Source organism: Macaca nemestrina, chromosome 8 (assembly GCF_043159975.1).
Source record: "Macaca nemestrina isolate mMacNem1 chromosome 8, mMacNem.hap1, whole genome shotgun sequence".
Classification (NCBI taxonomy): Eukaryota; Metazoa; Chordata; class Mammalia; order Primates; family Cercopithecidae; genus Macaca; species Macaca nemestrina.
Window position 1 is genome coordinate 43119625 of NC_092132.1, and position 25222 is coordinate 43144846.

General features: G+C 35.6%; 1 protein-coding gene across 5 annotated transcripts in view; it reads left to right on the top strand.

Annotated features, from left to right (window-relative positions):
- LOC105476035 (ubiquitin protein ligase E3 component n-recognin 5) overlaps nucleotides 1-25222 on the top strand; it is a 154789-nt gene that overhangs the window by 84429 nt on the left and 45138 nt on the right. For 4 of the 5 annotated variants that reach the window (XM_071067924.1, XM_071067925.1, XM_071067926.1 and 1 more), the window contains exons 10-24: nucleotides 1379-1495; nucleotides 1578-1688; nucleotides 2817-2971; nucleotides 4052-4169; nucleotides 7351-7535; nucleotides 9837-9946; nucleotides 10765-10877; nucleotides 12205-12348; nucleotides 12445-12556; nucleotides 12802-12956; nucleotides 13202-13399; nucleotides 19291-19501; nucleotides 20428-20554; nucleotides 24432-24583; nucleotides 25043-25138. In XM_071067924.1, the coding sequence (XP_070924025.1) occupies nucleotides 1379-1495; nucleotides 1578-1688; nucleotides 2817-2971; nucleotides 4052-4169; nucleotides 7351-7535; nucleotides 9837-9946; nucleotides 10765-10877; nucleotides 12205-12348; nucleotides 12445-12556; nucleotides 12802-12956; nucleotides 13202-13399; nucleotides 19291-19501; nucleotides 20428-20554; nucleotides 24432-24583; nucleotides 25043-25138 (2104 nt within the window). The remainder of the gene's footprint in view (nucleotides 1-1378; nucleotides 1496-1577; nucleotides 1689-2816; nucleotides 2972-4051; nucleotides 4170-7350; nucleotides 7536-9836; nucleotides 9947-10764; nucleotides 10878-12204; nucleotides 12349-12444; nucleotides 12557-12801; nucleotides 12957-13201; nucleotides 13400-19290; nucleotides 19502-20427; nucleotides 20555-24431; nucleotides 24584-25042; nucleotides 25139-25222) is intronic. The other variant, XM_071067927.1, reaches the window with a different exon arrangement.

Genomic DNA, 25222 nt, shown 5'->3' on the forward strand with positions numbered 1-25222 from the left:
CCATTTTAGAAATGAAGAAATGGTTCCAGAGAAATTGTATAGTTTACCTGAAGTCACATACTTAATAAGTGTTGGATCTAGGTTTGGGACTCACTTAATCTGATTCTATTATAGTTAATTCTTAACCGTAGGATTGAGAAGAGAATATGAAGTAGAAAGGTAAAATTTGATGCAGCTTCTATGGAGAAAGTCAGTAATGGTTTGTAGATATCCATGCTAAAGGTAAGGGAAGAATTGCTAACTTGGAGAATTCCAAATTTGGTCTCTTTTACATCCCCCAATAAAAGTGACTTGAAAATAGGGTTGACTGGTACAGGTAAAATAGAAGATTAAAATTAGTATTATTTCTGTGTAACAGTCAGGCATAACCTGTTGTTATTGTGTTATATTAATAAATCTTGTAAACTTTACAAGTTTTAGCTGAGCACTGTAACGTTACCATCTGATCAAATAAAATTAAATTTTGGCAGAAAACCAGAAAGACACCGTTTGTTTATCATACCCTGGGGTCAGAATCCCAAAGAAAGTGGAGAAGTACCGTGTATAGACCAATAGCATTTTTGCAACCTAAAATCTGTTATTGGCAAATTTTGCTGTGAGATTTCTAGGTAGCTTTGTGGCTCTGATCATTGGTTTTATGTTAAAGAAAATTATTATTTATTTACATTTATTAGCCAAGCTTTTTATAATTTAATTGCATTTCAACTTACTGCATGTATGTCAACATAAAAGTGAACAAATTATTACCTTAAATATAGGCATTTGTTTCCATAGCTTGAAAGAGCTTACAGGGAAAGAATCTTTTGATTTGACATCGTTTTTCTCTGCGTCAGCTCCTTATTCTGTTTTTCTTTTTTTCCCTTCACTCATTCAGCACATTGATTGAGCACCTACTTGTACACTTAAGTTCTTAAGTTACAGTGGTGAATAAGACAAAGCTTATACTTGAGTGAGATAGTGTATAAACAGATGTGTCAAGTTGTGAAGTGCTGTGGATTAAAAAGAAAGCAGTATAAGGAACTGAATGTGAGAGTGGTGGTTCTGTACATAGTGTCATCAGAGACAGTCTCTTGAGGGAATGTCACCTGAGAAAGAGTAACAAGACAGAGGGAACAGCAAGGACAGTGGTCCAAGGGTAGGGTCATAGTGGACATGGTCCAAGAATAGGAAGAAGGCCAGTGTGAATGGAGGTGAGTTAATGGAGGGAGCCAGGGCCACCTTAATTGGATACCTTGTAGGCTGTGCTAAAGACTTGATGTAGTTGTGGTTTATGTGTTTTCATAATTAATCTAGATTTGATGAAGTGATTAAAGTGACAGTGTTCAAATCAGTAGATTTGGCAATTTTTATATTTATAGTATTGTATTTTACTTTATAGGATGGAACAAAATTCATCTGTATTGGGGCTCTATATTCTGAACTTTTGGCTGTCAGCAGTAAAGGAGAACTTTATCAGTGGAAATGGAGTGAATCTGAGCCTTACAGAAATGCCCAGGTATTTTATTTTATGAAATTTTGGATTGAATAGCTCTACATATCAGCATATAAAATAGTAATTTTTTTTTATGCTTTCAAAGAATCCTTCATTACATCATCCACGAGCAACATTTTTGGGGTTAACCAATGAAAAGATAGTCCTCCTGTCTGCAAATAGCATAAGAGCAACTGTAGCTACAGAAAATAACAAGGTATGAAACACTTTGCATTGATAAACATTTCATGCTTTAATTATTGTTTTCTTTTTTTCTTTTTTTGCTCCTTTTCCATCTTTTCATTTTCGATGTTTCTATGTTAACATAAATACAAAGTGTCTCAAGCCTTAGTAATCTAATGTATATTTTTGTTGGCTAGTTTATACTGTAACTTTAAAAATAGAAATGCTGAGGTGGGTAGATCATGAGGTCAGGCGTTCAAGGCCAGTCTGGCCAACATAGTGAAACCCCATCTGTACTAAAAATACAAAAAATTAACTGGATGTGGTGGCGGGTGCCTGTAATCCCAGCTCCTCAGGAGGCTGAGGCAGGAGAATTGCTTGAACCTGGGAGGTGGAGGTTGCAGTGAGCTGAGATCATACCACTAACTGCACTCCAGCCCAGGCGACAGTGCAAGACTCCGTCTCACATAAAAAAAAAAAAAAGCTTTCTGGTTTAAGGAAAGGCAAAAATATTCAAGAAAATTGCTAAGAAAAGATGTTGAGAAGCTAGGAAATACCAAATGAGAAAGTATGGATATTATGCCTCAAATTATCGGTTTGGCTTTAAAGTCACTGAATTCTTTTGTTTTGTTTTTTTGAGTTGGGGTCTTGCTTTGTTGTCCAGGCTGCAGTGCAATGGTCGTAGCTCACTGCAGCCTTGAACTCAAGCCTTCCGAGTAGCTAATACTGTAGGCACACACCACTGTGCCCTACTGATTTTTAAAACTTTTTGCAGAGGCAGAGTCTCACTGTGTTGCTCAGGCTAGTCTCAAACTCCTGGCCCCAAGTGATCCTCCCTCGAAGTGCTGGGATTACAGGCATGCCACCTGGCCTAAAGTCACTAAATTCTTTTAAAAATTGGTAGAGCAGATGTTTACTTCTGACCTTAAAGATGGCCTTAGAGATTCATTTCAATAACTGCTATTTTGATTTGTGTGAAGAAGGTATTTTAGTTTCTAGTCTTACTAAGAACCTCTCTGAATTACTTATTTTTATAGCATTTAACTCAAAACATTTTAGAACTCCAGTCTTTAAAGTGTATATGCCTTGCCCTAGTTTTTACCACAATCCTTTTGAAAAGATGGCTTGATTTTTTTTAAAGTTCTAATATTTTATTCTTTAGGTTGCTACATGGGTGGATGAAACTTTAAGTTCTGTGGCTTCTAAATTAGAGCACACTGCTCAGACTTACTCGGAACTTCAAGGAGAGCGGATAGTTTCTTTACATTGCTGTGCCCTTTACACCTGCGCTCAGCTGGAGAACAATTTATATTGGTGGTGAGTCTATAGGGAGGAGGAATTTATCAGCGAATGCTTGTATATGTATAGAGAGATGCTTTGAGTAGTGGAATACCAACATGAGAAGGTCAATTAAAAGATAATGCCTTATGGAAGGGAAATTTCACTTTGGAACAAAGTAACATTTTAAAAAACTGTAACAGTTACATTTATAAAAGTAGTACATACTTAGTGAATATAATTAATAAGTTTTATAAAATATAAAGTAGAAACATAAATCCTTTAGAATCCTACCACGAGAGATAACTACAATTAACATTTGGGGGTATTTTAAATCTTTTTTTCTCTACATAATCATGTACTTTGCTTTTACATAATTGAAAGTATAGGTTATAGAATTTTTTTTTTTATTTCATTGTATGAATATTCTCTACCTTATTTAATTATAGCTTTACTGTTAGAAGGTGACCTCACATTTTTTCTGTGTTGTATTTTAAGGAGTTAACAGCAAATTTGCATTTTGGAAACAATATACAGGGGAGTTTCTTAATGAAGTATAATTATTTGGAAGAAAATGTATCAATTAGGGCCAGGTACAGTGGCTTACACATGTAATCCCAGCACTTTGGGAGGCCAAGGCCAGAGGATCACTTGAGCCTGGGAGTTCGAGACCAGCCTGGGCAATGCCGTGAGACCTAGTCTCTACAAAAAATACAAAAAGTAACTGGGTGTGGTGGTGGGTGCCTGTAGTCTCAGCTACTTGGGAGGCTGAGGCAGGAGGATCTCTTGAGCCCAGGAGAGAGAGAGTGCAGTGAGCTGAGATCAGCCACCTACACTCTAGCATGGGCAGCAGAGCAAGGCCCTGTTTCAAAAAAAAAAAGGAAATCAATTGATGAATTTCCCATAAAATTTAATTATAAAGGTTTAATAAAAGTAGATCCAGTTATTAATCTTATGGACAAATTAGAATTAAGATGAAATTGTACACGTTAATAGTTTTCTGAGGCGAAATTACTGGAGAAATGCCAGAAATGCTTAACTCATAATATGTGTAATTTCAAATTTATTTAGTGGGCTGTTTTACTGCTTATTTGACCAATTTGTGTTTTTCGTTTTCAGGGGTGTAGTTCCTTTTAGTCAAAGGAAGAAAATGTTAGAGAAAGCTAGAGCGAAAAATAAAAAGCCTAAATCCAGTGCTGGTATTTCTTCAATGCCGAACATCACTGTTGGTACCCAGGTAAGTGATGAATTAAGCCTGTCTTCCTGTCTTAAGGGACCTCATTTCTCTTCAGAATCACTTTCTTCCCTTGTAAGCAATTTTACAGGTAAGCATCATTTGAAGAATCAGTTTCCAGTAACATGTATGTGTCACATCATTCTTCCTTCATTCAGTAGAGTAATACTGTATAGATTTTGGTCCAGTATAATCTATACAGTATTACTCCAGATTTTAGAGTAATACTGTATAGATTTAGTAACCTTTCCCTATGGGGCAAGGTTCCCTGGTTTTAAGAATCACTTGCTACTTTTAAAATGCAGAATCTGGAACCTCTTACCTGAAATGTTTAAGTTTGTTTGGTGTTAGGGCCAGGCATCATTGTGTTTAACAAACATCCCGGGTGATTCTTACGACTAAACAGTTTGAAAGATACTGCTCTATGGGGATGTTGTCAGCATGAGGCAGGGGGCTTTGTCAAATCCCCATTTCTACCACTTTCTGGTTTTTGACCCTGAATGAGATGGTTTTAGGCTTCTACAGGTACTATTTTCTGGAAGCTGATATTCTTAATATCTCAGTGGTTCTCTAAGTGTGGTCCAGAGACTCCTGCCTTCTCCTCAACCCTTTCAGAGTCTGAAAATTTCCTTTCTTTTTCTATTACATATTTGTGTCAGGCTGAATTAGCTTCCTATTAGCTATTAGCTAATAGGTTCCTATTAATTTCCTATTAGCTATTAGCTAATAGGTTCCTATTAGTTTCCTATTAGCTGAATTAGCTTTGTCAGAAGAAGGTATCACCAGATTGAATGCAGAAGCAGACATGAGAATACAGCTGTCTGACATTAAGAGATTTGCTAAAATATAAACAATGTTACTTGTCTCGCCGCTGTTTTTTTGCAAATCTATTTTCCATAAAAATTGTTTATATGAATGTGGGGTTTTATTACTGTAAAATATTTAAAATTTTCTCAATTTCAATTACTAATATGTTTGATTTACTCAGTTTTAATTTACTGATTATTAAAACTAGATATGACCCATATAAACATAAGGTTTTTGGGATATGCAGTAATACTTAACAGTGAAAAAAGGTCTTGAGATCAAATGAGTCTGAGAACGTCTAATTTATTACATTCTGGTTGAGGTTTATCTTCTGGGTAAAACTTAATGCTTATATTCATTACAGCAAATGCTGTTATGAATGTTTAAAAACGTAATCCTTAAAACTTAAGACAAAATGGTGGTTTTTAATTATAGAATGTGTTAATTTCTTCATCTAGCACTTTAAATGCAGGTTTTTTTTTCTCAGTACAAAGGTAGTAAAATGTACCTATTCTCTTTCTTCATGACACCTTTTTTCTTGGTCTTACTCATGGTTTTCTTCTGCCTATTGGTCTTCTAACCAGAAAATTTTCAGCGATTACCCACTATTTTGAATATTATTGATTGGCCTTCATTATTTATATTAGTTTCTTTGGACAGGGTATGCTCTCTCTCTTTCCCTCTGCTCCTACCCCCTCTCTTTGCCCCTCTTTTCCTCCTTTGTAGGATCCCCCCTTTGCCTATTTAATTTAAATACTGATTTCAGATGTCCTGGACATTCTTTAATTGCACTCATGTACTAGCAGGATGTTGCAGCAGCTGCCATATCAGCAGGTAGGATGGCATTACTGTAGGCAGGGAGAGCAGAAAAAATACTTTAAAGATGCACTGGAGAAAAGCTATCAATAAAAAAGCTTGACACTAAATTGCTGAAAGATAACATATTAAAATACCTTGGTATAGAACCAAAGTTGTATTTTAAACCTGTAGAATACTGGAGGCTGAGGGCAGTTGCAGCTGCAGAACAAGGAAAATATTCATGTCTTAACATCAAAAATAACTGTTGGTCACTTAGAGTATTCAGCAGCATCTGTATTTATAGGTCATCTTAAGATTTTATGCCACGGAGTTAGAGTTAATGATACGCAACTATTCTTTGGTAGAACTGTACCTCTAAGCCAATGTTTCCAGTTCCTGCACTTTTCAAATGTACCACCATCTTCTTTTGTTTGTTTCATTTAATTATAAGCCACAAAAAATCATGATCTTCGTATATACCTCTGGTCATCTATCACATAGTAAGATTGGGATATTGGAGAAATCAAAAGGTATCTCCAGAAAAAATGTTCCTATCTAAGATGGAGATATTGTTGGTGTGTTTAACAGTGCTGTCTTGAAGGCCATTGGTTTTCAGAGTATGACCTGAGGTTAGTCCCTGACAGTGAGATTTTTTTTTTCCTCTGTAGGTTATTTACTCCTGAACTCAGTTAAACTTCTGACACTAATGTCTACATATTCTTTTTTAATTTAAAAGAAAAATTATTCATGGAACCTTCTGGCTAGCAAGAAACAATAGTCTTCTGGAAGAAAGACACATCTATAGAGATGAAGTTATAGAGCCTATCATGAATTAAGGGAAAAAGTTATTTCAAATTGTAGGAAACAGACAAGTATAATTGTTTTATTCACATTTTGCTTTTTAAGTGATAATGCCTTCTAGTTTCTTCTCTGCTGTTTCTGCTCTGTTTGTAGCAGAATAGTTGGGATATCTGCTGCATGAAAATTTAAAGTTAATGCTAAATTTTTAGCAAAATTGTTGAAATTATTCCTGTTCCTTAATATTAGAAACAAATTTTCTTTTCTTTTTCTTCTTCTTCTTTTTTTTTTTTTTTTTTTTCTGAGATGGAGTCTCATTCTGTCGCCCAGGCTGGAGTGCAGTGGTGTGATCTGGGCTCACTGCAACCTCCGCCTCCCGGGTTTAAGCAGTTCTCTGCCTCAGCCTCCCAAGTAGCTGGAATTACAGGCACATGCCACCACGCCCAGCTAATTTTTGTATTTTTAACAGAGATGGGGTTTCACCATCTTGGCCAGGCTGATCTTGAACTCCTGACCTCATGATCCACCTGCCTCGGCCTCCCAAAGTGGTGGAATTACAGGCGTGAGCCACCACCACGCCCGGCCTAGAAACAAATTTTCTTAATGAAGACCTTTAAGGTGATGCTTTTTCAGCCTTATTGATTGGGTAGGATTATATTGGGAAACTAGGAAGCCCAGTACTTTTATGTATTATATTTCATCCATTTGAAATAAATATTTTATATGTATATATATATTTAAAGTTATGTCATCTTGATGATGGTTTTCTTTTGTTTGCTAGGTATGCTTGAGAAATAACCCTCTTTATCATGCTGGAGCAGTTGCATTTTCAATTAGTGCAGGGATTCCTAAAGTTGGTGTCTTAATGGAGTCAGTTTGGAATATGAATGACAGCTGTAGATTTCAACTTAGATCTCCTGAAAGCTTGAAAAACATGGAAAAAGCTAGCAAAACCACTGAAGCTAAGTAAGTACTATACCTTAACTAATCGTGCTTTTACACACCAGTTCCTTGTTTGCTCTGCATATGAATGGGAATAATCCAGGAAGACTTAGAGGTATATAGTGAAGTTGTAAACTCTTAATATGATAGGGTCTTGTTAAGGTTCCCAGGAAATTCGAAAGGAATTGCTAAATTTTACTGTTTGTAACTTGGCTAATATTTGTGTATTAAAACAGTTGATTTTAATATCCAGATGACATTGTAGCATTCTTTTGATGCCCTTGTTTTGTTATTAGCGATATCCTTTGCAGGTGTTTTGTGACAGTAATAATATGTTTAAGCCTTACTATTAAGCCGACATTCTCCTCTCTCCTTGTGTAATCATCTTAATTTCTACCTAACTTCCTGCCCTACATCTTGATTATTGAAATGGTTTTTTACAGGTTAATGTACTCAAGAGGGAAATATCTGTAAAGAATTTGTAAACGTTTTTTGGGTTGAAGGGATTTGTGAATAGAAACACCACTGAATTTTGTATAGCCCCACATTTCTGGGGCTGGCTTATTGTTTGGAGAGTGGTACAGAGATCTTAACACCTGTGCTTTTAGAAACATCTACTCATCTTTAAAAATAATCGTTTGTACTGTAATTTGGTTGTTTGGTATGTGAACTTTAAAACTTTAGTAAAATTGTTAAATAACATTTTTTCTTAATCTTATAAAATATAGGTGACCAGTATAGTTATGTGGGAGAGTAGTGATAATCACGTTCTAGAAATAACATTTAAAACATCAGTGTATTTTCTTTTTTTCTAAATGTATTCAGTCATTGAAAAATGATAGGGATTTTACTGTACCTACAGCTTTTTAAGGTTCCAAATTTTTTTAGTTTACTTTCCATTTATACTCAGATGTTATGATTATAAATTTACTGACTTTACTGCTGTCATTCTTCTCAGTGTCAAAAGTGCAAACTTAAATGTAGAAACAGTGATTACTGTTAAGTTAAATGTAATTTTTAACAAACCAAAGCTATTGCACTTTATACCTAATTAAGGTTTTGCTTTTAGTTTTAGTGTTCTTTCTCTGTCTTGGTTTTTAAAAAAAGATTTGTAGACTTTTTTTCTAATTACGTTGAATTTTGTACTAAAAATAAAAGTAATAAAACATTTTCATTGTCTTACGAACTTTGTAAAGAACATTTGAAATAATTTTGATGTGTACAAATATAAACAAGATTAGAATAGAACATGCTATTTAAAGCCTGTAATTTATGAAGTTTTTCAAGATCTTCCTTTAAGTCAGCCATTTCAAATATTAGCAAAAGAACTAAGTGAAATTAAATGTTAAGAATATAGTCTTTTTCATGTCAGTAGTACCCTTGTTTGCCAGTCATCGAAATGCATTCACTTTAAAGGTGTGCTAGTGATTAGTCAGTATTGGCTTCTCCCCACCATCGCAGCATTTGTGGAGCAGCCAGGAGTATTCGCTGTGTGCTTATCCAGATCACTCTTGTTAAGATCCCAGTGAAAATAATACCGGCTTTCTTTTGGATTGTTTCTAAACTCAGGTGAAATTTCTGATGAGAGTAATAGGAGACAAGAGGGTTAAGATGATGGTCCAGATTATAAGAGGTATATAAATAACAAATTTGTGAGTAATCAGTGGCTTTTCTGATTAAAAACTGATTTCTACCCTTTAATGAATAAAAATATTTATGTTTGTGCCATCTGTAGAATGCCGTTTAGTTGCTGTAGTTATTTTCTTAAACAGAGTATTAAATAACTCAAAAGAAGGCTAGTTTTTTAATCCTGTCACCAGATCATTTAAGAATAAATTTTTATAAACCGTTGTGACTAGAGTTTCTTCTTTGAACTCTTAAGAAATTAATAGTCTAATGGGCTTTTTACTTACTTGCCTTTACCATTTTTTTTTTTTCGGTTAAATTGCCATATCCAAATCTTAGCAGTGTTGCAGTGTGAAACTTACGTGCTCAAGAGGCTTTGATAAAGCTGTGTTGATAAATTAAGTGTAAATTTTGTTGTTATTTTTAGGTAAAGCTTATCTGAATCATTGTCTCAAGTTGTTGGTAGCTTTTATATTTTTCCTTCCCATATTAAACCACTATTTGAAAGTATGCATTGTGTACCTTTTATTCTTGAGTCTTAAAAATATACAATAAAAAATTAGTATAAATACACAATTTAATAAAAATATTTTTAATATTCATTCTCTTATAAGAAAATACTTGTGGTGTCTTTAAAAAATACTAGTTTCCATTATTTCATTTATCTAATTATAAGGAAAATCTTATTTCTTATCTCAGGCCTGAAAGTAAGCAGGAGCCAGTGAAAACAGAAATGGGTCCTCCACCATCTCCAGCATCCACCTGTAGTGATGCGTCCTCAATTGCCAGCAGTGCATCAATGCCATATAGTAAGTTTTATTTGTTGTACACATTGGTCAAAATTGGTCTCATGCAGACAGCTGTGTTTAGTTTGTTTCTGATTTAAGGCAACTCATATCATTTTTTACATCTTTTTATATAATTTGTATCTCTATTACTTTTTTTTTTTTTTGCATAACTTTCTTTGAATAGAAAGATGGTATTTACAGTGTTGACTATTTCTGTTGTTTTTCAGAATTAGAGTTTTAAAAAGATATGTGAAATTCATTATAGTAATAGAAGGAAATAATTGCCACTAGCTAGTCTGTCTACTCACTTTTGTTGAGACTCTTATTATTGTAAATTGGTTATGTCTTGGTCACAACTTTTGCTCAAAATTTGTAGAATTTATAAACTTACTACCACACCATGGATAGAATTTTTTCAAAAGTCCCTTAAAATAAATTTTATGATGTAATTGCTTTGCAATTTAGGAAATTAAAAGTTAGACTTTAGTAGTTATGCGATAATTTTCTTAAAACTATCTGGCAGATCTTCCTTTTTAAACTTTGGTTAGATAACCCTAATTTGGGGAGTACAAAATACATTTTATCCTATTTCTTTGCACTTGTTTATACTAGTGTTAATACAGTTAAACATTAATGGTTATTGTTGTTTTTCACTGTGAATTTATTTGAAGTACAGATTGATTAGAAAACTCCAATTCATAAAGCAGTAGCTTAGGAAATTTTTGAGAACCTTCACTTAGTATCCATTTAAAGATAGTCTTTCTTATAAATTTAGATGAAATCTATAAAGTCTCTTTTACATTTTCTTTTTGGTACTTACCATTTTGTTGTTGTCTAAGAACGACGACGGTCAACCCCTGCACCAAAAGAAGAAGAAAAGGTGAATGAAGAGCAGTGGTCTCTTCGGGAAGTGGTTTTTGTGGAAGATGTCAAGAATGTTCCTGTTGGCAAGGTTTGTTCAAAATATCTAAGAATTAATTACTAACAGAACTATAATGATCTTGGTTATCCAGGGATTTGTGGTTCATATTTGAGTCCTTTCTTCAGGGCTGTTTTATTGATTAGCTTCAGTGGTATCTTTAGTTGCACCCTTCATCTGATGCAGATCTATCTTCTCAGTCCCTGACAGACAAAGAGATTTTGCCTCTCCTTGAGCATTTGTGATGATCTGTTGCTTTTAAAAAAAAAACCTATTATTTGGGAATAATTTTAGATTTGTAGAAAAGTTGCACAGAGATACATTACTTTTTGGTACAGCCCATTCTTTGGATCTGTTAGACAGTTCTAATTGAGATCATCTTCCATGACATTTAAAATTCTTACATAGTACTGAAAAATCTTATTACAAGTCACCTTCCACTTTTTCTCTTCACCCTGAAGAAAGTTTTGCCTTGTAAGAAATCATCAGTTTGAATGCCATTAATTTCACTCTTCTACTAATACATATTTAAAATGCACTTGCAGTTGTAGAATGTCTGTAAAGTAAAGGTTTTCAGGATTACTCAGTAGTTTCTGAAATGTGATAGTCTTTCATTTATACTTAAAGGAAAGAGCAGATATACCAGGTTCTGCAGCTTACAAAGGTCTTTCTCATATACTATTTCATTTGATTCTCAAAATAGACCTGTAGTTTATGGGTGGGTGTTTTCTTCTAAGAATAAGATACTGGCTTAAAATAAAAAGCATCAAGTAGCAGAAGCGGGACCCACATTTGTCCTGGTTTCAAGTTCTGTGCTTGTCTTTCTGTGCGTTGCTGACCCTATCCCTGTGCTGACCGTATTGTAGCCACTAGCTGTATATGTGGCTGTTTCAATTTGTTAAAATCAAATAACTTAGAAAGTCAGCACCTTAGTCACATTAGCTTCATTTCAAGGGCTCAGTAGCCACTTATGGCTAATGGCTGCCACATTGGACACTGCCCATGTAGAATGTTGCCATTTTCAAGAAAGTTCTGTCAGACAGAAAGCTGCTTTAATGTAATTAAGAGGGGAGATGGGAGGATCCCATGGGCTATATACGTAAGTTTTTCAGTTGATTGCTGAAAACATTTGCAGACTGTAATCAGTGGCCGCGTGGGTCAGTTTTCTCTAGCAAATGAGCCTTGCATATAGATGTCAATAGCAAAACTTTGGTGAGTCTGTCTCGGTTAATTTTATAACTTGGTGATCATTGAAGAAACATACAAAGAATTGGATTCCTTTAACGTTAAATTAGTTCAGTGAATAGAATTTGTGTGTTGATTTTATTTTAATGTTCATTGAATTTGCCTATACTTCCAGGTGCTAAAAGTGGATGGTGCCTATGTTGCTGTAAAATTTCCAGGAACTTCCAGTAATACCAACTGTCAGAGCAGTTCTGGTCCAGATGCTGACCCTTCTTCTCTCCTGCAGGATTGTAGGTTACTTAGGATTGATGAATTGCAGGTAAGTGTAAAGAAGTCATTCAGCAAGTGAATATTGGAACTGACTCCTTGAGTTTATTATGGAGTTTGAAAGCAAAATTCCTTTTGTGTCATGCAGGTTGTCAAAACTGGTGGAACACCGAAGGTTCCCGACTGTTTCCAAAGGACTCCTAAAAAGCTTTGTATACCTGAAAAAACAGAAATATTAGCAGTGAATGTAGATTCCAAAGGTAAATTTTGTAACTTTTTCAGCTGGCATATTCTATATTCCATTAATACTTGTTCAGGAAATGGGAATATGATAAAATAATTCAGGGCATTGGCATTTTTTTGTTTCCTGTCTGTAACATTATGGAATGGCATGTATCTGTTTGAAATGACTTACAAGTGTGGCCAGAGAAGTTAAAATATTGTAGATGTTATATTAGAGATAAGATGTATAACAATTTTTCTTCTCATTTATGTGCTTCTGAAGGTGTTCATGCTGTTCTGAAGACTGGAAATTGGGTACGATACTGTATCTTTGATCTTGCTACAGGAAAAGCAGAACAGGAAAATAATTTTCCTACAAGCAGCATTGCTTTCCTTGGTCAGAATGAGAGGAATGTAGCCATTTTCACTGCTGGACAGGTAGAGGCTCATTTTTGCTTTTGAAAAGTGATAGGACAACAGTGGCATTTTTCTGAAGTTAGGGGGTCTGTCTGGCTCTGGTTAGCTTGTTAATTATTCAAAAATTTAGAATATTTAACACATTTGAATACTAGGTTTCTTATTGTTATTACTAAAATCTAATTTGAAAACAAATATGCCTGTCATAAAAATCAGATACATCTTTTGATTAGGAGTCAAACTTTACCGTCTTCCCATTATTATAGGAATCTCCCATTATTCTTCGAGATGGAAATGGTACTATCTATCCAATGGCCAAAGATTGCATGGGAGGAATAAGGGATCCCGATTGGCTGGATCTTCCACCTATTAGTAGTCTTGGAATGGGTGTGCATTCTTTAATAAATCTTCCTGCCAATTCAACAATCAAAAAGAAAGCTGCTATTATCATCATGGCTGTAGAGGTAATTTGAGTTTTGAAACTACTGGGCATTTTTATTCAGAAAACACCACTAAATAGTCTTGAATAGATCTTGCAACAATCTTAAATAGATCATTCATTGCCCCTTTCTTCCCTGAAAGAGCTAATAGTCTATTAAGACAACATAGACAAGTACATCAGTGATTATATGTAATTTAAGTGTTTGAGCAAGGTGTACACAATGTTGTAGGAGCACAAAGGGGAGAGATATAAATCATACTGTGACTGTACCAAAGACTTCCTTTAAGAAACGATACCTGGACAGATCAGATAGGCGTCCCCTAGACACAGGGATGGAGTTGGGAGGTATTATCCCAGGCACCAAGAGCAACCTTTGTGAATCTTAATTGGGAGAAAGTACTTTTTTTTGATATGACCAGAATTCTGGTAGGGATCCTATGGGTCAGTGAGTAGCAACTGAAAAGGCTGGAGAGAGGCACTAGGGTGTTTGTGTGCTCACCTAACATTACCTAAACTTTAGCCTGAAAGTGAGGAGGAGGAGGAGGATTATAAGCCATTGAATGACATGCTTTTGATTTTTTAAAAAAGATTAGCAGTGGCTGGTGGGTGTTTAGAGAGCAGTTGATAGAGATCAGGAGTTTAGAGATCAGATAAAAAGGTTAATGTAGGCTGTGCGTGGTGGCTCACGCCTGTAATCCCAGTACTTTGGGAGGCAGATGCAGGCAGATCACTGGAGGTCAGGAGTTTGAAGCCAGCCCGGCCAACATGGTGAAACCCTGTCTCTACTGAAAATACAAAAATTAGCTGGGCATGATGGCGCACGCCTGTAATCCCAGCTACTCAGGAGGCTGAGGCACAAGAATCACTTGAACCCTGGAGGTGGAGGTTGCAGTGAGCCAAGATCGCACCACTGCACTCCAGCCTGGGTAACAGAGCGTGACTGCATCTCAAAACAAAACAAAACAAAACAAAAGAAACACTAAAAAAAGAAAAAAAAAGTTAAGGCAATAATCCAGGTTAGAAACAAAGTAAATGTCAACTTTTGGAAACAAGGAAGGAGGGGATGGATTTAAGAGATCTTAAGGAACTAGAACCTACAAAGCTTGGTAACTGGATTTTAGCTGTAAATGGAAGAATTAATAAAGCTTCTGATTTGGACATGTTTGATGGTAGGGAGGAAATATAACAGGGGGGAAAAATGGGATAAGGGAAAAGGATGAATGTAGTTTTAAACATGTTGTCATTGAGTATTTGTTAGATGTGGAGACAGTGCATTAGAAGCTATTGGAGCAATTTCAGCCAAGATTGACCTGGTATCACTGAACATCTTAAAAGGATCACTTACGACGTGCTGAGAGTACTAGGGTGAATGTGAGTAAGTAGGAGTGCCAGTTAGGAGGGATATGATAATAATCCAGGTGGGAGATGATAGTGACTTAGCCCAGGGGATGGAGTTATGAGTGAAATGTGACTAGATTCTAGATACATAGTCTTGTGTTGCTTAATGACAGGGATACGTTCTGAGAAACACATTGTTAGGTGATTTCATTGTTGTACAAACATCATATAGTGCACTTACATGAACCTAGATGGTATAGCCTATTGCTCCTAGGGTACAAACCTATATAGTGTATTTCTACACTGGATACTGTAGGCATTTGTAACACAGTGATAAGTATTTGTTTACATAAACATAGGAAAGGTATAGTAAAAATATGGTCTAAAGGATAAAAAAAAAAAAGGTGCACCTGATAGGGCATTTACCACAAATGAAGGTTAGAAGATTGAAAGTTGCTCTGGGTAAGTCAGTGAGTGAGTGATAAGTGAATATGAAGGCTTATGTTATTACTGTACACTGCCGTAGACTTTATAAGCACTGTACACTTAGGCTGTTTGTAATAATACACTTAAAACACATTGTACACAGTCAGGCACAGTGGATCGTACCTGTAATCCCAGCACTTTGGGAGGCCAAAGCGGGTGGATCACTTAGGCAAGGAGTTTGAGGCCAGCCTGGGCAACATAGCAAAACCCTGTCTCTATAAAAAATACAAAAATTAACCGGGCGTGGTTGTGCCTGTAATTTCAGCTACTTAAGAGGCTCAGGCACGAGAACCGCTTGAACCTGGTAGTTGGAGGTGGAGGTTGCAGTGAGCTGAGATCATGCCACTGCACTCCAGCCTGGGCGACAGAGTGAGACTGTCTTAAAACACACACACACAGTGTAGCTATCTAAAATGTTTTCTTTCCTATATCCTTAAGGTTTTTGTTTTGTTTTGTTTTTGTCAGAGTTTTATTTTCTTTTTTGAAAAAAAAAAAAAAAACTTTTATTTTAGGCTTGGGAGTACGTGTGAGCTTTTACTGCAAGGTAAACTCATGTACAGGGTTTTTTGTACAGATTGTTACATCACCCAGGTATTAAGCACTTTTTCTATTTTTAAAATTTTTTATTGCCTTTTAAAAAAATGTACAATTTACAGTGCCTTCTTCTGTAATACCTCCTGAAGGACCTGCCTTAGGCTGTTTTAGTTAACTTTAAAAAAAAAATAGAAGTACACTCTAAAATAACCAAAGAAAGTATAGTAAATACTTTAGAAATCAGTGACCTAGTTTTTTTATCACTATCAAATGTTATACTATACATAAATTGTATGTACTGTACTTTTATATGATTGGCAGTACAGTAGGTTTGTTTATGCTAGCATTGCCATGAACAGTATGATTTAACGACAGCTATGATGTCACTAGGCAATAGGAACTTTTCAGCTCCATTATAACCTTACAGTACCACAGTCATATATGTGGTCCATCATTGACCATAATGTTTTTATGAAGCACATGACTGTACTAGGTATCTTTTTAAGGCAGAACTAATGCATTTGCTAGTGGCTAAATGTAGGGTATCAAATAGACGAAGCAAGAGGGTTAATGATTTTGGAAGAATGAAGTTGTCATTAAGTTGAAGACTGTAGAGGTGAAGATTCAAGAGTTTGGTTTTAGACATGTGAAGTTTAAGATGTCTCTTCCAATAGAGGAAGTGAATGTGAAGACACTGTAATAGATGTCTCTTCTGATAGAAGAAGTGAAGGTGAAGGTTCAAGAATTTGGTTTTAGACAGGTGAAATTTAAGTTGTCTATTAGAAGATTATCGACAGATTCCTGAACCAAGAGGAGATGGTGAGTAGAAAGTTAGATGTATACGTCTGACTAACAGAGGAAGGCTCAAGCTGGAGAAATTTACTTGGGAGTTGTTTTTTTAGAGAAATTATACTGAACAAGATCATAGAGGTTGTGAGGAGAAAAGGTCCAAGGACTGAGCCTTGAGAATAGTCTCAACATTTAAATGTCAGGGTGATAAAGGGGAACGAGCACAAGAGATCGAGAAGGAACATCCACAGGGCTGGAGGAAAGCTAGAATGAGTTGTGTCCTGGAAGTCAAATGAAGAGCACGTGTCAATCAGGATGCTGGGACCAACTGTGTCAAATGATGCAGTAGGTCAGTGAAGTGAATACTGAGTATTGACTGTTGGATTTAGCTCCATCTAGGTCATTGTTGATAGCGGGGATGAAAGCATTGTTAGAGTGAACTTAGGAGAAAATGAGAGGTGAGGAGCTGAAGATAAATACAACTTTTTTGAGCAGTTTTTCTATAAAGGATGGAAATAGAGTTTAATATGGGGGCATATTCACCCTCCATTAGGTTGGAGGTGAACAGTACTTTTTAGAACTGCATCTAAAATAGAGACCCAGACTCATTCTTAGCTTAGGTTTGCTTGTAACCTATTGCACTAGTGGTTTCAAACTAAAGGAGGTGATGATATAGAGGTAGCTGTGGTCTGAACTTGATGTCTAGAAATAGCCTTCATATCATTTTAGAATTCTTGATGGGTTACCAATACTGAAAAACCACAGGATTTATATTTAAAATCCAGATTTTCAGTTGCTCTCAAAAGATAGAAGATCTGGTGAGATTGGGCCTTGTAATCTATATCCCAAAAACATTAGACTGGTCTTTACAATTCATTGCAGTTCTCACTACTTAGAGTTTGTTGCTCCAAGTGCTAGTGATGCCATTTAGTATACAACTTCTGTTATCTCTTTTACACACAGCCTCCTTCACTCATTTATATTACTTCAAGTGTAGGCATTTGATTCTGTGACCTCTTCACTTTGTCAGCATCTGACAGGTAGAGTCATCATCCCACAGGTAGGGATAAGGTGTGTCATCATTAGTCTTTATACCTCAGTGACTAGGGCCTACCACACAGTAGTCCCACAAGAAATTTTTTATCGAACTCACTCTGCCTTTTGCTATAAGAATAAGTGACAGATGTAACATACAATGATGCAGAGTAAACTTTTCTGCTTGTAACACAACTAAGTAGTATTGACACCCTCAGTGTGAGAGCCCATCTACTACAGTCTGGCAGGTTGGAGATGAGTTTCCTGTAGAGTAGTAGCTGCTTCTGACTAAATAATTGGCTATTGCGTGAAACTAGTGTATATGACAGCAGTGTACCACAAAATATCTTGATTTTAGTTGCCCTTTGAAAGTACTCTGTTCTTTGTTTTCAGGGAGACTTTGTTTGACATTTTCTCTTAACATATTATGTATAAATTTCCCTATGTTTTGGAACATTTAGTATTAAGCCCTTTGTGTGCTGGAGCTTGCTATTGATGAGGTGACTTCAGAGCCATAGTTAGTTCCACAGTCAAAGTGACCTATCTCACGTGTGGTTGTTAGTGAAAATAGTTGTTTAAGTGTGTTTTCCTGTGTGGACATCTATTCTCCACCCGCTCTCAAGTTGGGGAGAGGAGAGAGCTTATTTTGACAGTTTTCCAGAAGGTGACAAGTTGTTCAAATGCAGTTTTCTTTTTTCCTTTATACTCCCACATGCTCTTTTCCCACCTGCCTTTTTCTAGTTATAGTTAAAATGAATGACTTTATTTTATAAAACTAAAGCTCTATATTCGGTTCATTAAATATTCCACAACTACAGTTTTCCATTCTGAAAGAATGAACTTCTTGGTATGTTCATGCTATTTGTCAGAAAGCGAATGATATGTTCTATAAATACTTACCAATACCACTGTGTCTTTGTTCATTAAATTACACCTGTCATGACTCCTGCAGAATTGAAGGTTTTGGTTTTCATATAAACTCTTAACAGCATAAGAGGGCTGGGTGTAGGTTGCACATGCCCAGCACTTTGGGAGGCTGATGTGGGGCATCACTTGAGCCCAGGAGTTTGAGACCAGCCTGGGCAACATGGCAAGACTCTGCCTCCACAAAAAATAAGCCTGCTGTGGTGGTACATGCCAGCTACATGGGAGGCTGAGGCGGGAGGATTACTTGAGCCCAGGAGGTTGATGCTGTAGTGGGCTGTGTTCACACCACTGCACTGCAGCCTGGATGACAGAGTGAGACGCTGTCTGACACACACACAAAAGCCTAAGAAGGTGAGAGTAAGCCTGGAATAAAATTTATATCCTTCGCTTAATTGGCTATCATTATTAATAGGGTTCTAATTAGATAGTTATATAACATGAAGTAAAAACCAGGGATTGGCAGACTATGGCCCAAAGGCCAAATCCAGCCACTCCTATTCATTTATGCATTGTATGTGGCTGCTTTCCCATTTCAGTTGCAGAGTTGAGTTAGTTGAGAAAGCTAAAAATATGTACTTGTCCTTAACATAAAGTTTATCCTCCCTTCTCTATTCCTGTCGATTGTATGTTCTGCTTAAAGTCTACCCTTAAGTTCTGTTTCTTTTGATAGGCCACCTGAAATTGTCTCTACTTATTTGCAAATCTGATTATATATTATTGTGTTGGCCGTGAGAAATTTTTAATATATGTAATGTGCTACTCAAATTCATTGAGGTTTTTTCCCCCTAATTTGTCTGAGCACAGAAACAAACCTTAATGCAACACATTCTGCGCTGTGACTATGAGGCCTGTCGACAATATCTAATGAATCTTGAGCAAGCGGTTGTTTTAGAGCAGAATCTACAGATGCTACAGACATTCATCAGCCACAGATGTGATGGAAATCGAAATATTTTGCATGCTTGTGTATCAGTTTGCTTTCCAACCAGCAATAAAGAAACTAAAGAAGAAGAGGGTGAGATTAAGAACTATAGCAAGGTCTTTAAAGGGAGTTTTTAGGCAATTTTGAAAATGTAACAGTTGTTAAAGAAAAGCAAATCACTATAAAGATTTGTGTGTCCTTTTTTTTTTTTTTTTTTTACTTTCTCGGAAGGTAAAGATGGGTATGTAACAAAATTTTCCACTAGTGTGTTTTTATTGTCTTTAATACTATATGATATATACAAACTGGATATATAATACTAAATGAACTTTACTGATTTTATAATTGCAGATGACATTTATTACATGAGAATTATTTAGCAAGTTAAGCCAAGTTACATTGAGGCAGCTTTTATCTAAATTTTTAGAATACAGAGGAGAAAAATCACTTAGTGAGGTGTTTTGTTTTTGGAAGGTAAATAAGCTTTTTTTTTTTTTTTGACATAAACTTTTTAATTGGCTAAATGAAGGCAGAAATTGAGAACAAAGTGTAAATATGTAATTCATAATGTTTTTTTTTATTAATTTTAAATTTGCTGATGATATTCTGGTAGCTACATTTTTGAATAGTGGTTTGCAGGTTTCTGACCTTTCTATCATTATCATTGAATCAGTAAGTATTATACATAATACATAAACTAAGACTGAAATACTGGTAAGTAGGTCTTTTTCTATTTTAATTGTGAAAGCTAAATTTCAGTCTTCTTATTAATGACCTTATTTTTTCCCTTCGTGGATTGAGAAGTAAGGCGGAATAAGGAAATAAATCACATATGAAAGATCTTATAGTTCAATCTGTCTTAAGTGTTAGTTGCTCTAAGGAGGAAAAACTGAACAATTGGTTATCTAATATGTGAATTAGAGTACTAAATATATAGAAATTAGTGTTTAGTGGACTGTACATACTCAGTGTATTAGTTTTAAAACTTAAATTGATCTTAATTTTTTCTCATTTTTCAGAAGCGGAGCGTTCTGAAAGAAATACATTTGCAGAAAGGCTTTCTGCTGTTGAGGCCATTGCAAATGCAATATCAGTTGTCTCAAGTAATGGCCCAGGTAATCGGGCTGGATCGTCAAGTAGCCGAAGGTAATGTGATTTTTACCAGGAAACTTTAATTGGAGGAAAAAACCAAGTACAGAGAGCAGTGTATCTCTTACCTGTCGTGTACATGAATTGGTGGGTCCTTTTTTGTTTCATTTTTGTTCCTCCCAATAACACCCTGGGAAAAATAATCTAACAAATTAAAGTTTAAGGTAGAGCTGGGACACTTAATAAATTTGAGATAATTTAGACAAGTAGTTTAAATTTGTTTCTTTTAATTTGTTCTAAATTCATCATCTTGCTTCCTAGGAAGTTACTGTCTTATTTGAAGAACAAGTAGTAGTGTAATTGAAGGAACCTTAATCTTTTCAGATTGCTTATTTACGTCAGTTTCTCAGATATCTTGATCTGGAAAAAAAATGAAAGGCTGATGTGTATTATGGATGTTTGATGTTTAAATTTTCAGGCTGAGTTTTGGGATGGACAAACTTTTATAACACATTAAATATTGCTAGGTATTTGACTAGATAATGAATATAAAGAATTCAGGATATAGTTTTCTTTCTGTAGGAAAAAAATTTATTGTCTGCTTGACAAGATCATTAATGGAAGCACTGCTTACTATGTGCTAATGTGGTAGGTTGCAAAATGAAGATTCTCCTTGCCTATTTTCTGTTTCGTAGTTAACTATTCCTTTAAAAATGTGTATTCTTAAATTGGCAACAGGAAGGCTACCAAGTTGATCCAAGTTGATACTTTCCCAGGTTCAAAAACATCCTGAAGTGAGATTTATCAAAAAGTATTCGTGGGTGACCAAATTATAATTTGAAACAGTGCAAAAGCGTTATATAGACTAAACAAAATGGAAATTATCACCAATTTATTTATTCAGGACTATACTAGGCAGACAAAGTGTTTGGTCTAAAGTGGGAAGCAACTTAAATTCTTCATGAAGAAATTAGTGTCTGAATTATTTCAGGTATTTCATTTCCTCAGGGAAATTACAGGTGCAAATCAAGTTGGACTCTGATATGGTTGGTCCAATGCCAGTGCTGCCATCTTTTTTTCATGTCAGGATTATTTTGAAGGCAAAGACTAAAAGGAGCTTCAAGAGTGGGTGATGTGTTGCTCACAGAAATAATTTGCAGAGTAAGCTCCTTTGAGGAATTTGCCGAAGATTTCACTGCAGTGCTCTTAACCAGTTCAAACTCAGGGCTGCTGGTTGAACAGATGAAAGCACAGGAGTCTTATTATCCACGCCGGGCAGTAGGAAGTCCACAGACTGCTTCATTGAAGTGAAACCCTCCTCTAGCCTCCAATGGATTTTCTAGGCGATGCCCCTTGATGAGTATGCAGGCTGGGATTCATGAGCTGTAAGCTCAAAACTGATGCAATTTCAATATTGAATGGAATACTGTTAAATGCCTTCAGATGATGATTTGACTCAGAAGTTTTATTATGTGACTCAATAGTTCCTGAGTACAAAGGGCAGATTTAGTGGAAAGCTTGATTGATGCATCTGATTGCAGGTGTATGTACTCTAGAGATTGTTAATCTGGAAGACACATGACCTTCGCTTTTTTGTCACAGTGTTATGTTTGAACATGACTGGATTCTAAGGCTTCTGTAGCATGGATATAACGTGCTTACAAAGAGGAAATTACATCATCCTTGAATTCTTCCATATTGTCAGAAAATACGATGACTCCAGGCAAGCCTATACGAAGAAATGTCAAAACTCTGAATCTTAGCAGCCAAGGTGGTATCTCCTCAGTATTGTCCTCAGCCACTGAGGATACAGGTGAATCTTCATGAATTGTGTACAACATCTTGAAGAATAATTTTCTTTTTTTGTTTTTTGTTTTTTGTTTTTTAAGAATCTATATGAGGAGCTGGGCATTGTACTTAAAAATGTTCCCAAGACCTAATGAAGAAAAGAGGTTAAGGACAATTTTAAAAATGACAAGGAATGACCCCCTCATTTAATATTGAATTGACTACATCACAGCAACAAAGTTGGGAGTTTGCAAGTTCAAGATGAGACTATGGTCTCAATTTATCTTCATTTATTCTTAATCTGCTTTAAGCTAGAAGTTGGAGAATAGCCCACATGTTTTTTGTTTGGCCTGCGCAATGTTAAATTTTTTTTTTCCTTTAATTTGAATGCCTTTAGATAAGCATGTGTGCCTCTAGCTTGTCACTACCCCCATTTCTTACACCTGACTGCCCTTATTTTACCTTTCTGACCCATTAGCCATTGAGTTTATGACTCTGGTGTAAGCATTCTTGAAAAGGCCAAAACATGCATTTATTTTCAGGTTATTTGTAGTGTCTCCCAATTATTGCTGATTTTTTTTTTCTTTGTGCTTTGAGCAAGACACATTAGGATACCAGGTGTCTGTTGAGCTTAATTAAAATTGTATAGGAGCATCACAGTGTGAACAGTCACCATGGTGTGTGCTGTTACTGGTAAGGAGTCTTCCTTTTCCTCTCGGTGATGTCTTTGGACAGGGAAGTGACCTGGACTGAAACAGTCACTGTGCCATGCTCCCATCCACATTATAAAAACTCTTAAACTCCAATTTCTAAATTGGAAAAAAGATATTGATACTATAAAAGAATTAACTATAGTTATTTTTTAATAGTGAATACTATAATGGCAAATATATTATTTGAGACAGTTAACATTTACATTGCAGAATCTTCCAGAGTGTTTTTATTCCAAAAAAAGTCATAAATAAGTCTTATAAAATAGATATGTTCCTGAACATAGCCTCTAAAAGTAATTTTTGTGAATGCCTTTTTAAAAAAAGTTCCTTCTAAAATTAAAAATGTATTGATATGGAAAAACACATTTATCCTCAAATAACAATTGCAATAGAGATTTAAACATTAATAAAACTTGAAATTATTTCTAGATGTATTATGCGTATCTAGTAAGGTGTTAGGTCTTTCACATGAGAATGTCATGTCTGAGATTAATTCTACATGGGAGAATGAAGTCCCTTATGTGTTGTCTGGCCCTCAACATGAAATTTTTACTCTTTATCCATTTACAAGCTCTAAAATTGTGACTGAGTGAAGGGATTTGCCTTTTGTGCTCTCTCTTAAATCATTGTTAGTTCTAAATGTATTAATTTTGTAGCCGTTGTAAGGTTTTATTCAAAGGTAAAGTATAGATTTTCATACAGGTAGTTCCCACTTCCCCTAACGAGTTCTGTGTTTGTGATTATTTCTTTTTCTTTTTAGTGATGTGTACACCTGTACAGTATTTTTTTTTTTTATAGCAGGAGGAAAAAAAATCATGCCCACACATTAATCTAACAACACATTTTATAAACTCTAGTTTCATTCATTCATTTCTTTGGGATGCAAGTTATACTGTTAAAAATTCTTTTTTTGTGTGTAAAAATCTAAATTGGTGTTTGTTTTAAAACTACTCATTGCGTGGATATTAGTTCAGTTGCTTTTGAGATTATAAAAGGGATTTAGTGTTGAACAGTACTGGTTTTGTGCTAATCAGTATGATTGCTGATGTCTACTATTAAACTTAATTATTACTGATTATAAATGGGGGATAGAAACTTTTCATTTTAATGTTTAGCTGTTCTTTTATCTGAACTGTATGAAAGATTATTTCTAATCTTACTTCACCGCAGCTTTCGTTCCCTGTGCTTAAGTTTGTGTGGGAGCTTAAGATAGTGACTTTAGTGCTGAACGGTGTACTAGGAGCCCCCAGTTTTATTTCTATCCCTCACTGACTTATTCTGTGATTCCAGAATTGGCATTTGTACTTCACTTCCCTTGCCTGGAGTGCTTGCTTGTAGGACATACTTTCATCTTCTCAGATGAGAAGTTCTGTACACCATTTCATTATGTGTAGATATGGTAGTGAGCTCTGATTTTGTTCATGTTCTTTTAGTTTGAGATTACGGGAAATGATGAGACGTTCGTTGAGAGCAGCTGGTTTGGGTAGACATGAAGCTGGAGCTTCATCCAGTGACCACCAGGATCCAGTTTCACCCCCCATAGCTCCCCCTAGTTGGGTTCCTGACCCTCCTGCGATGGATCCTGGTAAGAGCTGTTATTTAATTTCATTTAGTGTTTAACAAAAAGAGCAGGTCATGAAAGGAAATAATTTTAACATTTTAAAGGGATATGTAGAAATTTGAGAGATTTGAAAGTAGTATGATGAATATTATAACTAGTTTAGCTATAAAAATTAGATTTAAGGTATTTATATTTTAAAAATTAAAATTCCAGAACTCTTGTCAGGTGTTCCACTTTTACTGAAATATTTATTTCTGTACCGGTAAGAAGCTCAATAATCCCTTTATTAGTAATTTATCAAGATAAGTCAATAGATTTGCCTAGTGGATTCCTTCTCTTATAGTTTGGAAAAGAAGTTTCCACTTAAACTCTATCCTGTTTGACCTTTGGCTTGCAGAGAAAAGCCTTAAGGCCAGTTAAGAGAACATGTTAGGAATATGTTGCCTATAATGATATACATCCTACTGTTCTGTTTACTGAAAGATGGTGACATTGATTTTATCCTGGCCCCCGCTGTGGGATCTCTTACCACAGCAGCGACCGGTACTGGTCAAGGACCAAGCACCTCCACTATTCCAGGTAAGAATCTGTACTCTTTGTCTGCCTAGTCATCTGGAAGAAAAAAGGACACAGTTTGGATATAGGGTTCTACAGATCTACACT